Consider the following 17,466-nt stretch of genomic DNA (forward strand, 5'->3'; position numbering starts at 1 on the left):
GAGCTAAGCTAATAACTTCTTCTAGATTCAAAAAGCCGACATGGTGACAGCTGCAAAGTATCTGTTGGATTTCTTTGTCATACTCACTCGCAAACAAAACTTTATAGACTTTATAGACTTATAGACTTTATATTGGTCACAGTCTGATCTTTGGGTCCAAAAATTATAAAATTATGACAGATTTAAGAAACAAGACAAACACGCCTTTGTTGTGTTTTTATTTCATGCTGTAGTGTTATTTTCCCCTCTAACTAAAGTTTAATGGAACACGTGGTTTTGGTTTTATCGCCTCACTGTACACCTATATTTGATATTGGGTATAATGATATAAGTATTATTGTATAATATTTATAACTCAACAAACTAATAACCTATCCAGAAAAATCTAGCATAGATGCAGAATGTGTGCTACTGGATCCCGAGTATCATTAAAAAATGTTAGTTTTACATTCCTGTTGCTTGGCTCTAAAATTCCACCAGCACTTCAAAATGCCTGGAACTACATTTCAAATGTTTTAAGACATTTCCCATGATTGAAAGGGAATGATGTGTGCTATGCGGGCTAAGCAAGAGTCTGAAGGAGTAAATATGAGGATAAAAAACAGTCCAGAGCAGCTCTGAGCGAGAAGGTCAAACTGTTTCGTTGAAAAACAGATGAGAGCACAAACGGCCGAGCGGACGGATCCACATCCCTCCCCTTGATTTCCTTTTAGGGTAAGAAGAGAGCAGAAATTTGGGGATCTTGAGGCATGCATAGTGTTTGTATATACCTTGTACCAGCTACTGCACCATCATTCTTCCCCAGAGGCTCATCCAGCTCGACCCCACACCATTCGCCCTTAGCGAAGTCTGTCTCCCCCATATAGCGTATGACTCCCATCTTCGAGCCTCCAACCTGACAACAACAACAAAGGGAAGAAATCAGTTACACTTAAATACAAACAATTCAATACAAAGTGTCAAATTGTTGAGTTTTACACTGCCTTTAACATCATTATCAAATCTGACTCTATGTAATTTCACACATCAGTTCCCATAATCCCTTTTGCCTCTGTAAGATAGAGTCCGTTGCTACTGATGCGCTCTCCTTACTATTAACTTATTTAAGATGCAGTTGAGTCAGGAAATATATGGATCCTTTACTTTTTTCAGACTTTACTGTAATGGAGCTTTCATTTTAAATTCTAATATGTGGCGTGAGTAACTGGTGCTACAATTTACAGACTTCCCCTAAACGCAGCACATGCAGACTTTCATTAAGTTACACTTATGGAAAGAGGACACCTAGAAGGAGAGAAGAAGAGTCACAGTGAGCAGAGATCCTGGATTAACAAAGAAAGTTAAAAACAATCATTGAGATACCCGTTATCTCTGACTGGGGGTTTAGGTTTTGTCAAGCCAGCTAATGCAAAGAAAGCCCGACTCCACTGAACTTGCTTCATTTCACAATCACAAATCAATCAATCAATAAATGAGTCATTTATGAAACAATGTGTAAAGTTGTCTTTTAAAAGCGGATCATCAACTGTTGTTCGGGAACACTTTGGATTTACAGCATGTGCAAGAGTCCAACACAACTATTTTACTCCACTGCCTGAAAACACACCATAAACTGCAGGACAACAAATGCATCGAGGAAAAGAAAAACGATGCACTGGTTGCTAACGTGAATTTTACAAAGTCACCTCAGAAGTCTGCAAAGATCCACTGAACACGTTCATGCAATCATTAAGACATTGCTTCATTACACGGTAATGAAGGCTTCAGGAAAAGCGTCAACTTAACGAACAAAAAACATGTTATCGCATCAAACAAGCATCTAAAACAGCGAAAACCCCGCGCCAGTGGAGGGACACACAGCTGTTGACTATTTTGCTACAAGTTTCATTCACAGCCATCGAGCTGGTACAATGAACAGAGCGAAAAAGAATATTTATATTTGTGTTTAACAATGTTTTAGACGTGAAGATAAAAGCAGTGCCCTGTTTCTTGAATTTTGTGCTCAGGTTTAACTTTAAAAGCTTCTGAACAGACTGGTCGAGGTGTACTTTTTTCTCTCAAATATCTCTTTTCTAATGATGGCCTTGAACTCCAGTGCTGGTCAGGCTCCACATCACAAACACAGGATGCTCTTCTAATGAGAAATGTCAGCAGTTATGGCCATGACGGTGTAATTTTAGCATTTTCTGTTTAAGATGTTCCTTCCTGCGGTCGAGACGGTAAATGTGTGGGTGTGGGCATAAGCAGGGTCTCTGTTTCTCTAACGTAGAGGTGCACACAATAACATTAAGCTCCCTGTCAAACTGTCTTACCTGGACACTTGAATATAGAGAAGTGGTATGCTTTTGGGGGACATGTATATTCTAATAAGTGAAGAAACAAAGGCACATAAATAACCCAAAACAAAGTTAAAGCAGAAGAAAAGTACACAAAGTCTTTCTATCTGCACAGCTGTGACACTCCACTACCTCAACCTACTTTTTGGGGGGTCATTATTTGCCAGCACACACCAGTACTGGACCTACATCTGTAAGCCAGAATCTGTTCACTCTGATCGATCTGTAACATGATGTGTCTGTTGCAGATATTTCTGGATGTGTACAGTAAGTGAACATGCTTTTACGCTTTTGTTTGCATAGAATTTTCACTCTCCTGTCATTATAAATATATTAAAAAAGTTCAAAGACAACACTCAACACAAAAATCCTCCAGGAATCCAGTTTGTAATTATAGAAGTCAAAACAGAAACGTTTCCTTTCTGCTTCCATCAGCACCTAACCTTGTTATTTATTCACTGTCAATCATTCGGCTAATCAGCTGTTTGAACTTACTCTAGAAATGAGATATTTGACTAGGCTAACTCAATACATGTGAACTCTGCTTCACTTACTTCTCTCAATTCTGTATTTTCCAGTCTTCCTGTGAGGAAGATGATCTAAACCAATGGCTGAGGACTGTCCTTCACACATGGTGACCACATTTATGACAAAAAGCATCACAGACGTGCACAGATACTCAGCATTTAAGAGGAGAGCCTTTAAAGAGAAAGCACGCTGCAGTCAGAGATGACAAAAGCAACATGGTTACATTTTATTCATCTCCTTTGTGTTAATTTCATTTACCTGAATCTCCATCTGTATCTATTTACCTGTTATTCGATTACAATACTCCCATTCCCAGTGCACTGAACAGGTGGAAAAATGCTTAAAGCAACAGGTGCTTCTGTATTTATCTACAATTTAAGAATCGTAATTGTTGTTTTGGAGTCCATCAGAGTCTCTTATAAAATATTTTTACACATGGCTGGATTCAGCATGAAACAGAAGACAAGGACAGACTAAAATAAGGCGTGGTGAGTCACTCCTCTATTGTCAAATTAATATTCCACTCCTGAGCTGACTCTGTCCTTCTCTTAAACCACTGAGGCCAAAGTGGAAGCTGTGCCAAGAAACACTGTGGTGCCACAAGTTATTAAACCGAGATGGTTTGCTGTCTGCTGGGGTGCGTGATGTCTCAGTGACTCTGTGTTAAAATGCCAGCAGGGCCAAAGCAGCCAGTCAGCATAAGCCCCAATCTCGGCGCCTCTTATTTTCAAAGTCATCTGAAAGCTTCACTCCAAGGTATTCGAGATAAAACAGTTGTACACGACTAAATCCCAACATCAACGAGGAACTACTCTTACTTTTTTTAGGCCACATCGTGATGCGACACGAAAAGAATCCGTTTACCCCAAACCTCAAGCAGCCGCAGGAACAACTTGTTAAAACATACACACGTATACTTGACCGCAGCAGGTTTATAGAACTTCGGGAGCAGAAATTAGCATCAGGGTTAGCAAAGGCCAAAATTATCGCAAGATTCATTAATGAGCTGAAAAATGTGCCAATTTAAGAAAAAAGTTCATTTTTAATTTGATGGCAGCAACATGCTTTAAGTTGGGACTGCAGCAACAAAAGAGTGGAAAAGTAAACTAATTGGCAATTGGCAGCAGGTCCGTTACATGACTGAGTATAAAAAGAGCATCTTAGAGAGTTTCACCAGTTTTGGAAAGAAACTGCAACAATTAAACAAATATTTTTCATCAGTGATTCAGAGAATCTAGAGAATTCCCTGAGTGCAAGCGACAAAGCTGAGCATCTGTACTGAATGTCTGTAATCTTTAGGCCCTGCAGGCAGCGCTACGTTAAAACCAGGAGTGATTATGTCATGGAAGTCAGTGCATGGACTCCGGAATGCTTCCAGAATTCACTGTCTATCACTGGCTGTCTATCATGCCATACGTGAACATGACCATTACGCAGCTACACTTAAAAGTTATACTTTTAATCAAAAGTTGCAGGGAAAACACTACCTAGGCTGCTCTTGTTCTCACCTTTGAGTCCTGGTGAGTCAATACACTGTATAGTTCTGCGTCACTACTTTTGCATACTGCAGCCAACGCCTTGTAGCCATATATTCACACTTTGACTCAGGTAATCTGTCATCAGTGACAGTAACTCTAATTTTGCAAATTTCCTTGAAATATCAAGATATAGTTTCAAGGCTGTATCACCCACCCTTAGCTGCTAATTTGCTGCAACAATAGCAACCTGGCACCTGCGCATTTTCATTAGCATACATATATTCACACCTAGAGCACACCTGCAGACCTTTTCAACATCAAAGTAACTCAGAGAGTATAAAAGTGCACTGTGTCAGATTTGCTAGTTTTAAGTATCAGGGCTCGCAAAATTGCTAGCCCGACGTCCCGGAGCTAGCGATATCTCCGGTCGGGCAACCAAAATCTATCTCAGCCCCGCCCGTCGGGTTATCATATAGCCTCACATCTAGATCATCATAAAAGCTGGTTACTGGATGATTTCTATCCTGTAGCAGGGTCTCAAAAGGCCATGCAAGAACAGCAGTTTTTGTAAAAACATGTAAAAATATAAACTTTATATCATAAAAAAACCCTTTTTAGATATTGCACCTTTTATCTCTGGATACAAGCTTGCAGAGAGGATTATAAGTACTTTACTTTATAGAACCCCTCTCATCTACGTCTGCTGGCTCCAGGATTTAAAGTCCTAATTTTAGATTATTCATTTCATGGCTAATGCACTACTAATTAGCCTATCATTAGCCTGCACACACTGTATCAAGCTGTAGTCTGAAACTATCTGCTAGGCCTCTAATTCACTGAACTGGACCTCGAACCTGTGCTTGTCAGTTTAGTTTTGTTAGGTTGTGAGTTAATTAGTATATATGTGCATGTGTGTTTATGAATTTAGCTAGCTAACCAAGCTTGCTAACCTTTGCTGATATTCTAGCACCAACCATATGGCAAAAATGTGGCCACTTCTAGATCCAAAAAAGCAACATGGCAAAGACCAAAGTACTAACATGAAGGCTTCAGAACACCTGATTCAAAACCAGTGTGTAGATCCACAGTGCCACCATCCATCTTTTATTTACAGTCTATGACCAAGCCTGGAATATAAGCTAAAGACAGCAGCTAAACAATCGGTGGAGCTAACGCTGAATGATTTTTTTCTGTTTTGAATGAAGGTTTAAACTCTTTTAAGGTTGACATCTGACGACCTGCCCTGTACCTTTAATGATGAGTCTTAACAACCATTAGAGAAGTTTCTAGGTTTTCCAAGGTAGCTATGACAGAAACCGCTCAGAAAACAGCTTTAAAAGTTACACCTAGTAGACTTTAAAGAGATAAAGAGTCAAGAGTGAATGCGTATACACCGATGGACTATAATCCACTAAAATCTCAAAACCATAGTAATAAGAAGCCATATACGCCCAGTTACTCATACCATAGTGGTTTTGTGATTGTGCAACAGGAAGAAGTTCAGTGACTAGCATGCCTTTGAGTGGCTTTGGAGTTATTCAAATAAACAGCAGCCACATCACATGCAGTTCCACTGGAAGAAAAGGCTCATTTAACTTCTGCTGATCTCTCCAGTAGCAGAGATGGCCTCTGGGGACAGCCTCTGGTTGAATACTAAAGCTAACAAAGGAGAGGCAGTTCTGAACTTCCCATGGGTGCTCGGATTTCGAAGGTGCCAAGGGTCTGAGGCTGTCCCCTCTTTTGGGAAACACTTCTTTAATTCATCTTTTTATATATATTAAAAAAATCTGTGTGACATTCTCTTGAGGCAAACTTTCAAACACACATCAGCAAAGTCTGCCCTTAGTTCAGTGTTACTCTACCGTTCTGTCAGGGCCTCGCCCTGCTCTCTGGCAAAGACGCCCCCAGAGTGTCGACTGCTACTATCACATAACTCAATACCTAATGGAGAAAATAGACTTTTTGTCCACAGTGTGTAATCTGAGTTTCATAGTTTTTGCTCATTTCACAAAATTTTGGAGGCGGTGTTGCACTTCCAAATGTGACACAACTGCATGGCAGCACATCCGAGCCGCCGCAGTGAGATGGATTACACAGGAGAGGCTTAGGAAAATGATGGATTCACAGATCAATGTGTCAGCAGTGGTATCTCCTCTCTTAAGTGCTGAAAGTAATCTGGAGTGATTTACAATATTGACCAGGAGGAAGGCTTTCGGGCTCCCCGTTTCTGACGGCGCAGGATCTGATGTAGCTATCCCCTGTGTCCATCACTTAATGGAAATCCACATGACCCGATAATCCCATACAGTAGGCGGTGTATAGACTAACAGGAGCCAGTGGGAAGAAAATGCAAGAAGCAGATAAACATATTCTTCCTGTTGAGGTTTAGTGACATTCTCACCAGCTTTGGTGCTGATGAGAATGGAAAAGGATGATGGAAAAGGAAAAAGATGCAAGAGAGGTTGGGTGAAGGTTAAATCCTCGCACTAAGACCAAATAAGGAAAAACTGAACTTCCCCAGAGAATCAGTCAATGTCTCACATTACACTGCATCAATCCAGTTTTACTGAGGCCTGCATGAAATACTAATTAGGAAGTCACTGCTCAGTTACTACTGAGAATTGTGTTAATTTCAAATGTTTACAGATAATCAAGTTAAAACCGTCCATATTTAAAAGGGCAGGGAAATTATTTATCTTTGCATTTGTTAAAGACACGGCAAATGGGAACATGGTTACACGGGAAGGTCAACACAGTTCTGCCTGTGGCTTGTAAAGCACCCGACATGTTTGTGCAATGGTGGCGCCAACAGAGCTTTGCAAACCATCATCTACATCAGGGATCTTAAACTCATTTTACACTGTGGGCCAGACCAGTGACGCTCGCCTTTCTGTGGGTCTAAAGAAGTTTGATTACACATTTAAACATCCTTGAGCACCTTAATAAAAGAATAAGTGCAAATACAACTACACATTTCATTTTCTACCTGATAATGAAATGCTTCTACAGTAAATGAAAGAAATTGCATGTCTGTTTGGCTTTAATTGGAAGAATTTAAATGTAAAATTACAGAATAAAGATTAAAATAAAGCTTTAAAACTTGTTAAAATAGTTAAAAGTCTGAAATTTATACCTTCTTTTGTGTTTTCCAGTTTTCTGGTAGCCTCGGACTAGTCTTTGTTGGGCCTATTGTGGGCCCTGGGTCTTATGTTTGACCCCCATGATCTGCATGCTATAATGGTTGTGTTACATGTGGTCTACTCACCAAAACTCGATCTCCAACTCGAAGATCCTTATCTCCTGCTTTTTTAACCGAACCACTGTCAGACATGTTGGACCCAGACTCATTTCCCGTTTTCACGGCGCTGTTGAGCAGGCCCTCTCTGAGCGGTACCACCACCCGCTGGCCGGCGGGGGCGCCGCCGCCCTGCTGAGTCTGATTCTGGGTTGAGTCAGTGGAGTGGCTGTCGCTCCCCTCTCCGACTGGCTGTCGGGTGAGCTTTGAGGGTCGCGTAAAGATTCCCTGGAGGGGCTGGCACTCAAAGTAGCGCACGCCACCCACTGAACCATCGTTTTTGCCAACTAGGTCATTCAGTATGACGCCTGCCCACTGTCCTGGAGCAAACTGGGTCTCCCCTAGGTAGGCGATAACTCCTGGTTTCACACCGTTGACCCAAACCTGTTCGCCAACGGTGTAATCCCCCAAAACATCGTCGCCCTCTTCTGAGATTTTAGTTGGAGTGGTGGGCTTCAGCGCAGCACCTGGAACAAACACAGAGACACAGTCATCTGCCATGTTGCAGAGCAGCACAAGGATTCAAAAGCAGAACGTGCTTAAATGCATTAAAACTCAAAGGTGCATGGAAACTGTGTCATTTCTTCTTACAGTCATTACACTCCTCTCTGATTTAAGTTGCGAACACTGTGTACATTGTGAGGCCATCCTCATTCACAGTCCAGCAGAATCGCCTTCACACTATTCATCCTGTTTGACCGTGCCATGCCAGCAGAAAAAAAAAGCTTGTGTGGCAGCATCTAGCACAACAGAGCAGTTTGTGCAAGATTAGGCGATAGTCTAATTCCTTCTGAAAAGTGGGTCAGAGAGACGGTATCTGTGATGTGCCGGTGATTAACCCTGCCATCAGCCCTGTGATATCGCCTATTTGACACATAGAAAAGCTGGATGTCTGTTCTCATCCGCACAGCCTGTAAACCGGGAGGAGCACGCGGTCTGGTGCACCGCGCTGCCGGTAAAAGCGTGTTTATCTGTCTGTGTGCAGGAGTGGTTGGTGCCAGGGCGGTCTCCCCGACACCCTGAGAGCGGGCCCGGGGCTTTGTGGGCTCCAGTGGCTGTGCTCTATGCGTGTTATGCCCCAATTGCTTCCATATGCTGCTATGTGAGCCGCAAATGAAAATGGGTACGACTTCAAAGGGGATTTAACTTGATTATAGAGTTTAGAAGCTTTTAGGAATGTGCTGCTTCTGGTAAATCGCTGTTCTGGGGAAAACTGATGACTGACTGATAATTTTGTTCAGTGTCAAGAAGTGGTCATCTTGAAGATGGATGCCTTTCAAAAAGTTACTTTTTTCTCTGACCGTGGACAAAGTTTAGGCTTCGAGGCATCTAGCACCATTTACCATTTCACACAAATATACCAGCTGAACTGGAAGTATTGACCAGACGATGGTCATTAATCAATTATGTGTCAAAATGGATGTGGTCCAGGGTAAACTGACATTTAGCATCAGCATCAACCATCAGTTAGTCTGTGTTTGACCCACATTTCTGATTGTATAGTCCTGGGGTGTCCAACTCCAGTCCTCGAGAGCTACTGTCCTGCAGCTTTTAGATGCATCCCTACTCCAACACAGCTGAATCAAATGGTTGGATTACCTCTTCAGCGTGCAATCAAGTTCAGCAAAGTCCCAGTAACACGCCATTCATTTGATTCAGCTATCCTGGAGTAGGGATGCATCTAAAAGCTGCAGGACAGCAGCTCTCGAGGACTGGAGTTGGACACTCCTGATATAGTGTTTTATCCCATTTGAACTGTGAAGCCCAGCACATCCAGAACAGCAAAGATAGTTGAGAAACACTTGCAGTCAGGCCTCCTTATTCCAAATAAAATACGATTCTAACAAGCTCAAATGTCAAGATGTGGTATCACCACCTTTATTGTTCAACACAACCTGAACTCTCTCAGGCAAGCTTTCCTGTAACTTCTTTAAGCAGTCTCAGGAACAGTTCTCCAGGCTTCTCGAAGGACATTCAAAGCTCTTCTTTGGATGTTGTCTGCTTCAATAATGTTGACGTCCGGGTCTGGCAAAGCCGGTCCATGACTGATAGTGTTCAACTGTGTGCTCTTTCTATTTATGTATGTTTTACAGTGTGTTGGGATCATTACCACTGTCCAGAGTCCTCAAAGTTTCAAGGAGGTACTCAAAACGTCTTCTTTTTTTTAATCTCTGTCAAACTTTGTTATCTTTAGCATTTTTCTTATCTTTAATTAAAGAAATGCAAACAATTGTGTGCTTGTGGAACAGGCTGCTAGTAACAAACGGCCCAAAGTTACCATTTAAAATGGGTTCTTGCTAAGTTGTCTGTTATGTGTAGACACAACACCAGTTCATCCCTTTAGCTCATTGCCTTTTATGCTTATTGATTCACAGGTAAGCGTCCTATAGCTTAAAAACCCAAAAAAATCCATCTGAAAATGGTCAGGTACAAGGAATGAACTGAAAATGAGTGAAAAAGCAGCTAACGTCTAGAGAAAACTTCGAAAGACCGTCAGGAAGCCTGGAGACCGCTTAAAATAATGCTCCTTTGAAGCATACAGAGGTGGCAGCTCAAGACTTTTATACAGTATTGTATATAACATATTACATGAAGAACATTAACAGCTGTTCAGTGCTAATCAATGCTAGTCACCGTGAAATAGACTGCAGTCCTGCAAGTTTCCTGAGTGACTATGACCTGATCTAAAAGCTTGTATGTTTCGGATTTTTTCTAAACTTTTCTGATTTCCTGGACATCATTTTCAGAAGTACCTTGGTTACAAAGGAAGTAAAAAGTAGACAAATGTACCCTTAATAGGACATTACAGCCAAACACATGGACATTGTAGCTGAAATACCACAGCACTATTGGCAGTGTTGGGAAGGTTACTTTTAAAATGTATTCCATTACAGATTACAGAATACATGTCCCAAAATGTATTCTGTAACGTATTTCGTTACGTTACTCAATGAGAGTAACGTATTCTGAATACTTTGGATTACTTAATATATTATCATGCTGTTTACAACTACATGAATGTACTATTGCTGTGATTTATTACTGTTACTGAAGGTCCTTGGCTCTGAACGTAGTAAAGGGACCTCTGGCTAATACGGTGGGTTCTGTGTCGGGCTTGTAGCTGAAAACTAGCTTTACTTTGTTGTCTGGGTCAACTTTGCTAGCGAGAGACAGAGAGAGGCGTTGAAAGGCTGCTCCAACGGGACTTGTTGTTTCAGAGGAAAACACGAACACGGTGTACAGTCGAGTCTTAATCGCTTACTTACAACTGGGCTCGTCAGGCTCTCTTCTTGGCTGCAGTGGTTATTATTATATTTACATGCTTCCAGGTCCTGTTTTTTCCTTTTCCTCGTACTTTTCCTTTTTCTCCCTCCCTCGCTCACAGACACATAACGGGTATGGCAGTCCATTCTCCCTGCAGCACGGACTACACTGCCTATGATGCTACATTCTTTAGAGCTATACCTGTAGCATTCTGCCTATTAGCTTAGCACAACAACAACAAAAAGGCCTCTCTCACCCAGGAAACACACACAGAGAGAGCGTCACCCTGTAACCATGGCAACCGAAACGCTGCCACCTGGAACAACAGAACGTAGCTGTCAAACAAAACCCAAACAGTCCTGACCCGCCACAATATGAAACAGGAAAGTACCGCCGTGTAATCCATTTATTTCAATAAAGTAACTGTATTCTAAATACCACCTTTTTAAACGGTAACTGTAACGGAATACAGTTACTCATATTTTGTATTTTAAATACGTAACGGCGGTACATGTATTCCGTTACTCCCCAACACTGACTATTGGCTCTTTAGATCTGGTACTTCCATGAAGCAAAAGGACGAATGATCCTGCCCTCTCACACAACCCAAGAAATAAACTACTGTGTCATTTTTGGACCATGAGTTCAAAACTTATGGACACTGTATAACATTAATAATTATTTTCCACTTGGCTTTTAGTTTATTTATTGTTTACATTTTATTATTAATCCTTAATAACGTGGGCCTTTAATCCTTTGGTTCAGTTACAGCTTGTATTTCCCTCTCTTTTCCTTTGGTCTTTTCCCCCCATTACCCTCCTGTGTCCACTTCCTCTAATGACCTGTGTGTTTTTTTAAGCCCCACTCTTCCTCTGTCCTTTGTTGCAGAGCCTGTGTGCTTGCACAATGTTCTGGCTTGTGTTTATGGTTCTTGTTATTTTCACCAGCCAACATTAAGGTTTGCTTTTGGTTTATTTGGACGGCGCTACGTTTCTGAATTTTGTTCCTAAACTCTGTGATTCACAACACTCTCTCTGATTTTCAATTTCTTAAAAAGGTTTTAATAAGGAATTGAACCTTTCATCTCACAGCACAGGATTATTCCAGTGATTCTTTATTGCATTTTCATGAACTTGTGGGCTGTCTGAGACTGTGTACCTCTGCGAGGCAGAAAATTCCGTGACATGATCCTAAAAGGATATCTGGATTCAAATTAGTATGTGACATTTTTGTGAGAACTTCACGACGACGTCCTGTTTTAACTGGATATGTTTTTTGAAAGGTATGAGACAGAATGGGGACAGCACGGTGATGCTGTGGTTGGCACTGTTACCTCACAGAAATTCTGAGGCAACAGTTTCTGTGCACGCTATCCGTGCTCGTGTGGGTTATCTCAGGGTACTCCAGCTTTATCCCGCAGTCTGAAGTCATGCATATGTTGTTATCTCAGTGGTTCTGAATTGACCATAAGTATGACTGTGAGAGTGAATGGTTATCTGTCTCTCTGTTATCCCAGTGACGATGTCAATCTCTCAAGCCAACTTTATTTATAAAGAACTTTAAAAACAATAAGCACTGAACATAAAATAAAAATATATCAGAATAAAGTAAAATTAATATCAAATACATAAAAATGACAAAATAAAATAAAACAATGCAGAACAAAAACGCAAATAACCATGAGTAAAAGAATGAAAGAATAAAAGCGTAAAAATTGCATCAATGCATCAAACTGGGTCAAAGAAAAGCAGAAGAGGAGGGTCTTTTAAATGTAAGATGTGCAAAGGCAACAAATTCCATAATTTGGGAGGGTCTAGTGTGTTCCCTGCCTCCCGCAGCAACACCCCAACTCGATAAGAGGAAGAAAATAGATGGATGGATAAAAGTTCTTCTAAAATTTCTGACCCAATCCAGATCATTTTTAGGTTATTATCTCAAAATTTGAATTTGGTAGCTCAAAATTTGGTTGGAATTTAATCAAGTCAAGTCAAGTCATCTTTATTTATATAGCACATTTAAAAGACATCAAGTGTCGGCCAAAGTGCTGAACAGAGGGATAATATAATAAAAGAATTAAAATAGAAAGAAAACATTTTTAAAAAAAAAAAAGAATTGTAAGACATGTAATATCAACGAGATCCGAAAGCCTTGGAAAATAAGTAGGTCTTGAGATTCGATTTAAAGACTTCCAAGGATGAAGAGAATTTTATGAAGGGGGGGAGACTATTCCAGAGTCTCGGGGCGGCAATGGAGAAAGCCCTGTCACCTTAATGTCTCAATTCTGAGTTATTTTCTGAAAGTTTTGACTCATAAATGGCAGTTTTTATTTTATTCAGTAGTGAAACAAACGTCCATAAGGTCAGTCTTGAAAAGTCATCTGTCTTTAACAATCACATGACCTCACTGGACTTAAAAAAGTAAGGTTAATATTCATGGAGGTTAAGACATTTTTAAAAAGTACAAAATTCACCTGCTTGCTGCTACTGCCCATTCACCTAATGTATATAATATATAATGTTCTTCTTCTCTCCCCCTTTTGCACAAGTCGAGGAGCGTGTCAGGTTACATTTCATTGCTATGCATGTGACGAATAACGAATCTTGAATTTTGAATCTTAAAAAAATCCAGCATCTATAGCCTGGATTTTTTTTTATGCAGACATCAATGCCGACTATTACAGATTTTAAAAAGTCACTAATTTCATTTTTCATTTTCATTTTGTGCAAAAGTTAAAGACCTGTGATCAAGCCAAATACTACACGGGACACGTTGCAGTTAAAAATAAACTGAACCCTGTTAGCGTAACATTACGTAATAGAGCGTAAACCTCTATGACGCTGCTCTCCTGCTGTTTCTTCCTACACATACCATAAAAGACGGCTAGCCTATATCTACATTACAACCTTCTACGTGGATGGGCAACTTTGCGAGGGCATGAAAAACCCCACTTCTTAAAGAAAAGCGTGACTAATCATAGTGTAATAATCACAGGATACACAGATCCAAACAATGCAACATGTGATCTAAGCCAGCAAACCCAAGGTGGTGTTTAAAACCTGAGCTAACCCATGATTTGGGTTGCTGGGGCAACAGCACAGTGAGGGTAAAAGGATCCTCGGCAGAAGGAAAACTGGAAACACAGCCCTTACTTTCACTATTGTGCTTGGCCACCTCCCACCACCATCTGAATCCCACTATTCATCAGCTGCACACAATGAGACCTCCACAGCTTCCTCCCGTCCCTCCCCCTCCTCCTCCCAATTACCCCCCCATCTCTCCCTGCTTTCCGTGGCCTCTTTAACTCTGCCTCTTTATGATCGTCTTGCACAGTGGCTATTACCTCCAGTATCTAACTTGTGCTTTATTTTTGTCTCTTTTAAAAGGACGATAATCAGTTAGTCAAGGTTGACTCCGTGTGGTCATCTTCAGCGGTGTCTGTGGCAGCTGGGTAAGGCTGAGCAGCACATAATGTGACAGATGGAGGGGGCTGACCCTCGGCCTGTTTCCTGACTTTTTAATCAACTTGTTGCTTTTATATGAACTTTGGGAGACGTCATAACCGTGACTTAAAGGACAAATGAGCAGATTTGCTTTATTTAGCCTCATGCAACAGACCACAGGGAATCTCGGGCTTGCTGCAGCACATGGACTCACATGGCTAAATACCCTCTAATGGACAGTGTCAAAGGATACTGAAAGAGACATTTTTTGTTAATCTAAAGGCTACTTAATATATCCACATTTTAAAGCCACAGTTTGGCATTTTGCCTGCCACCAGTTTGTTTTTTGGGCCCAGTATTTTCCATATTTTGAGAAAGTTATTAGCTAACCTTTGTACCTTTGACCAATATATCAGGGAGGTTGATGTATTGGCCGATAATTAGCTATTTTCCTATATCAGTATTGGCATTTCTGGCTCATAAATGAAAAAATAAAGAAAATAAAGAATGTTATGGTCGTTTCAGTTTTATGGAGGGAAAATATCAACGAAAAATCCAGAAAAACAAAGATATAAAATGTTAATTATAATAATTTCTACAATTAAAGTGCATAATTAACATTTTGATTAGCAGTATATGGAAAAGATATATATAAATCTTATAAAGTTTGTATCTGTCTTGTGTGAAACTTGAATGAAAAGCATACAAGAGTGAAAACAGATATAAGATCCCTTGAAAAATTCTATAAATGAAACTTGTATGTTTTGGATACTTCCTAAAACAATATATGAAAGTGGCCACTTTCATGAGTGAATCATATAAGCCTTATATGATTCACTATATGAAGTAGGCCACATCTTATGCAAGTCTTTTATAAGTTTTTACTATTTCTTTTCCATGTGGGTAAGCAGGTGGAAACCTTGAACAGAGCCTTTCAGAGAATTAAACCAAGAGAAAACAAATGCTGCTTGTCTCCACTTCAGTCTACACGAGATATTTCTGTTGCTTCCAAGGTCACAGGAGATGCTGCATCGCGAGAGGTGGCACAGCTCCATTATTTCCGCATCTAAAGTTTCTAGATGAAGGCTTGGATACTTTCCTCTATTCACTCCTTTTACTGCCGTTTCCTTCTTTAAATTTAGCAAAGTAAACCGTGCCAGCTTCCGACACAGCGGCCCCCTCTCGCAGTCTTCCAGACTAAAACCAACAAACAGCGGGTTGAGATTTGGAGTATGAGGGCAGGTCAGTGATAAAACTATCTGGGACAGGAAACTAATCCCTCCACGTCCTCGGTGAGGCACAGATATTCTCCCAGGGATTTCTCATTAATGTGTTTTATAACCTCCTTTAGGTAATAAGAACAATTTAATCCAAGATGCCAATCATCTTCTTGGCAAAACATTCAAGTGACCAGCAGAAATATTTACATATAAAAAACTACAACAGATCCTATATGACCCAAGCGCTCTGTAAGTGTTAGGCTGACTTATTCTCAGGGACTCTGGCTGATTTTTGCAGATCGCTGCTGCAGATCGATAGATTCCCACAGTCACATTTAGCATAAACACTAGCATCGTATACATTAAATAATCTGCAATTCATTACCAGACAATCTTCCCCTCATCCAATCTTCATGCTAAGCTACAGAGCTAGCTTTGTGATTTTACCATGCTGACAGGAGAGGGGGAGCAATTTTATCTGGTTTTGACTGGCGTCGTCATGTATTTTGACTAGTTTTGACTCTGACTGGTCCTGTGATAGTCTGGTGACCTGCACAGGGTGTACCCGCCTACCTAAAACCAGACAGCTGTCATTCCCGAGGTGTTGAGTACAGTTATTTCATAAAACCGCTGATATCGCAGACGTAAACAGGGTGTTGGTGCTGCAACACACAACGTCATGGCTAAAGATGCATTAAGACATGCATCACTTTCAATATGGATGCTAGTCCAGGACCAGTGCAATCATATTTAAAAACATTGGATAACCTTAAGCATGAAAGGTTAGTCTTGCTCTTAAAAAATCTATGTTTTTTTTTTTTTTTGTTTTATTTAAATAAATCCAAAAAAGAGCACAAAAAGAGGAAAACCAGTGAAAGGCAAAAATCTACACATCTCCAAAGAAGCAGAAGGAGGCAAAGAAAATGAAGGACTGAAACAAAGATATGACATGTGGGGGATGAACTGAGGATTAGGGACAGAACAGGGACAAGAGAATCAGGATAGGTGACGACAAGACCCACAAGAAAACCAACCATCAAAGTAAAACAGGAAATGACCAGAAGATGTATACTAAAAATGATAACAGAGGAAGGAAGAGACAGAAACACGAGGGGGTGGGTGGTAGGTTGAAATAATAACAGAACCTGGGGGTCACTAATTTCACAGGAGCCCATAAATCACACAATAAAACACCAGTAGAATGACGCTGAAATCAAACAAGAACCAGAATTCAAAAATATAATGATGAGAAAAATAATGGACAAATCCTAAATTTTATAATAAGTCCAACATAAAACCGCAGGAGCACGACAGGGAGACACGAACAGTGACCATGTGGCACAAGTAAGACTTAGGCCATCTTATCAAAGGTGTGTCTAAAAATACTACCACTTATCACAAATGAATTTCTTTCTCATTAATCTAATTACATTTATTACAGATCACCAAAATCCAATCAGCACTAATATCAGAAGTCAGACTGTTAGAAACGTGTTAGCTGTCAGCGCAGCATTCACACACTAAAGTTTACATGGTTGAAGTTACAGCAGTGGGAAAATAAATCACTGCCACATCCATCACGCTTGTGTATTTTGTGCATAAACAGGATGCGAGCAAGCTAACGACTTCGCATATGGCAGAACCAAACAGTTTAAAACCGCAGGCAGGAATTTCGAAGTCGCAGCGACCTACGGTAACAGCTGACGAGCCCTGGGCAACAGGCTTCAGTCCCGCTCGCAACGCTTAGAGATCGCTTTCTGAGCTGCTAATGAACACGTTCGAGATAATTATAGGCAAAAATCACGGAGATGAACAAAAAAGAACCGCCCCGGGTTAAACATAACGTCGAGCAGATAAATGAAAGACTTGTTTATTTTCTCCCGAAATGCTTCTGTTGTTTAGATT

General features: G+C 40.6%; 1 protein-coding gene across 3 annotated transcripts in view; it reads right to left on the minus strand.

The window, feature by feature from the left end:
- clip2 (CAP-GLY domain containing linker protein 2) overlaps nucleotides 1–17,466 on the minus strand; it is a 53,483-nt gene that overhangs the window by 30,078 nt on the left and 5,939 nt on the right. For all 3 annotated transcript variants that reach the window (XM_087847510.1, XM_087847509.1, XM_087847511.1), the window contains exons 3-4: nucleotides 7,608–8,104; nucleotides 771–895 (exon numbers count right to left, since the gene is read on the minus strand). In XM_087847510.1, the coding sequence (XP_087703636.1) occupies nucleotides 771–895; nucleotides 7,608–8,104 (622 nt within the window). The remainder of the gene's footprint in view (nucleotides 1–770; nucleotides 896–7,607; nucleotides 8,105–17,466) is intronic.

This window comes from Neolamprologus brichardi, chromosome 10 (genome assembly GCF_056152115.1).
Source record: "Neolamprologus brichardi isolate AB-2024 chromosome 10, ASM5615211v1, whole genome shotgun sequence".
NCBI lineage: Eukaryota > Metazoa > Chordata > Actinopteri > Cichliformes > Cichlidae > Neolamprologus > Neolamprologus brichardi.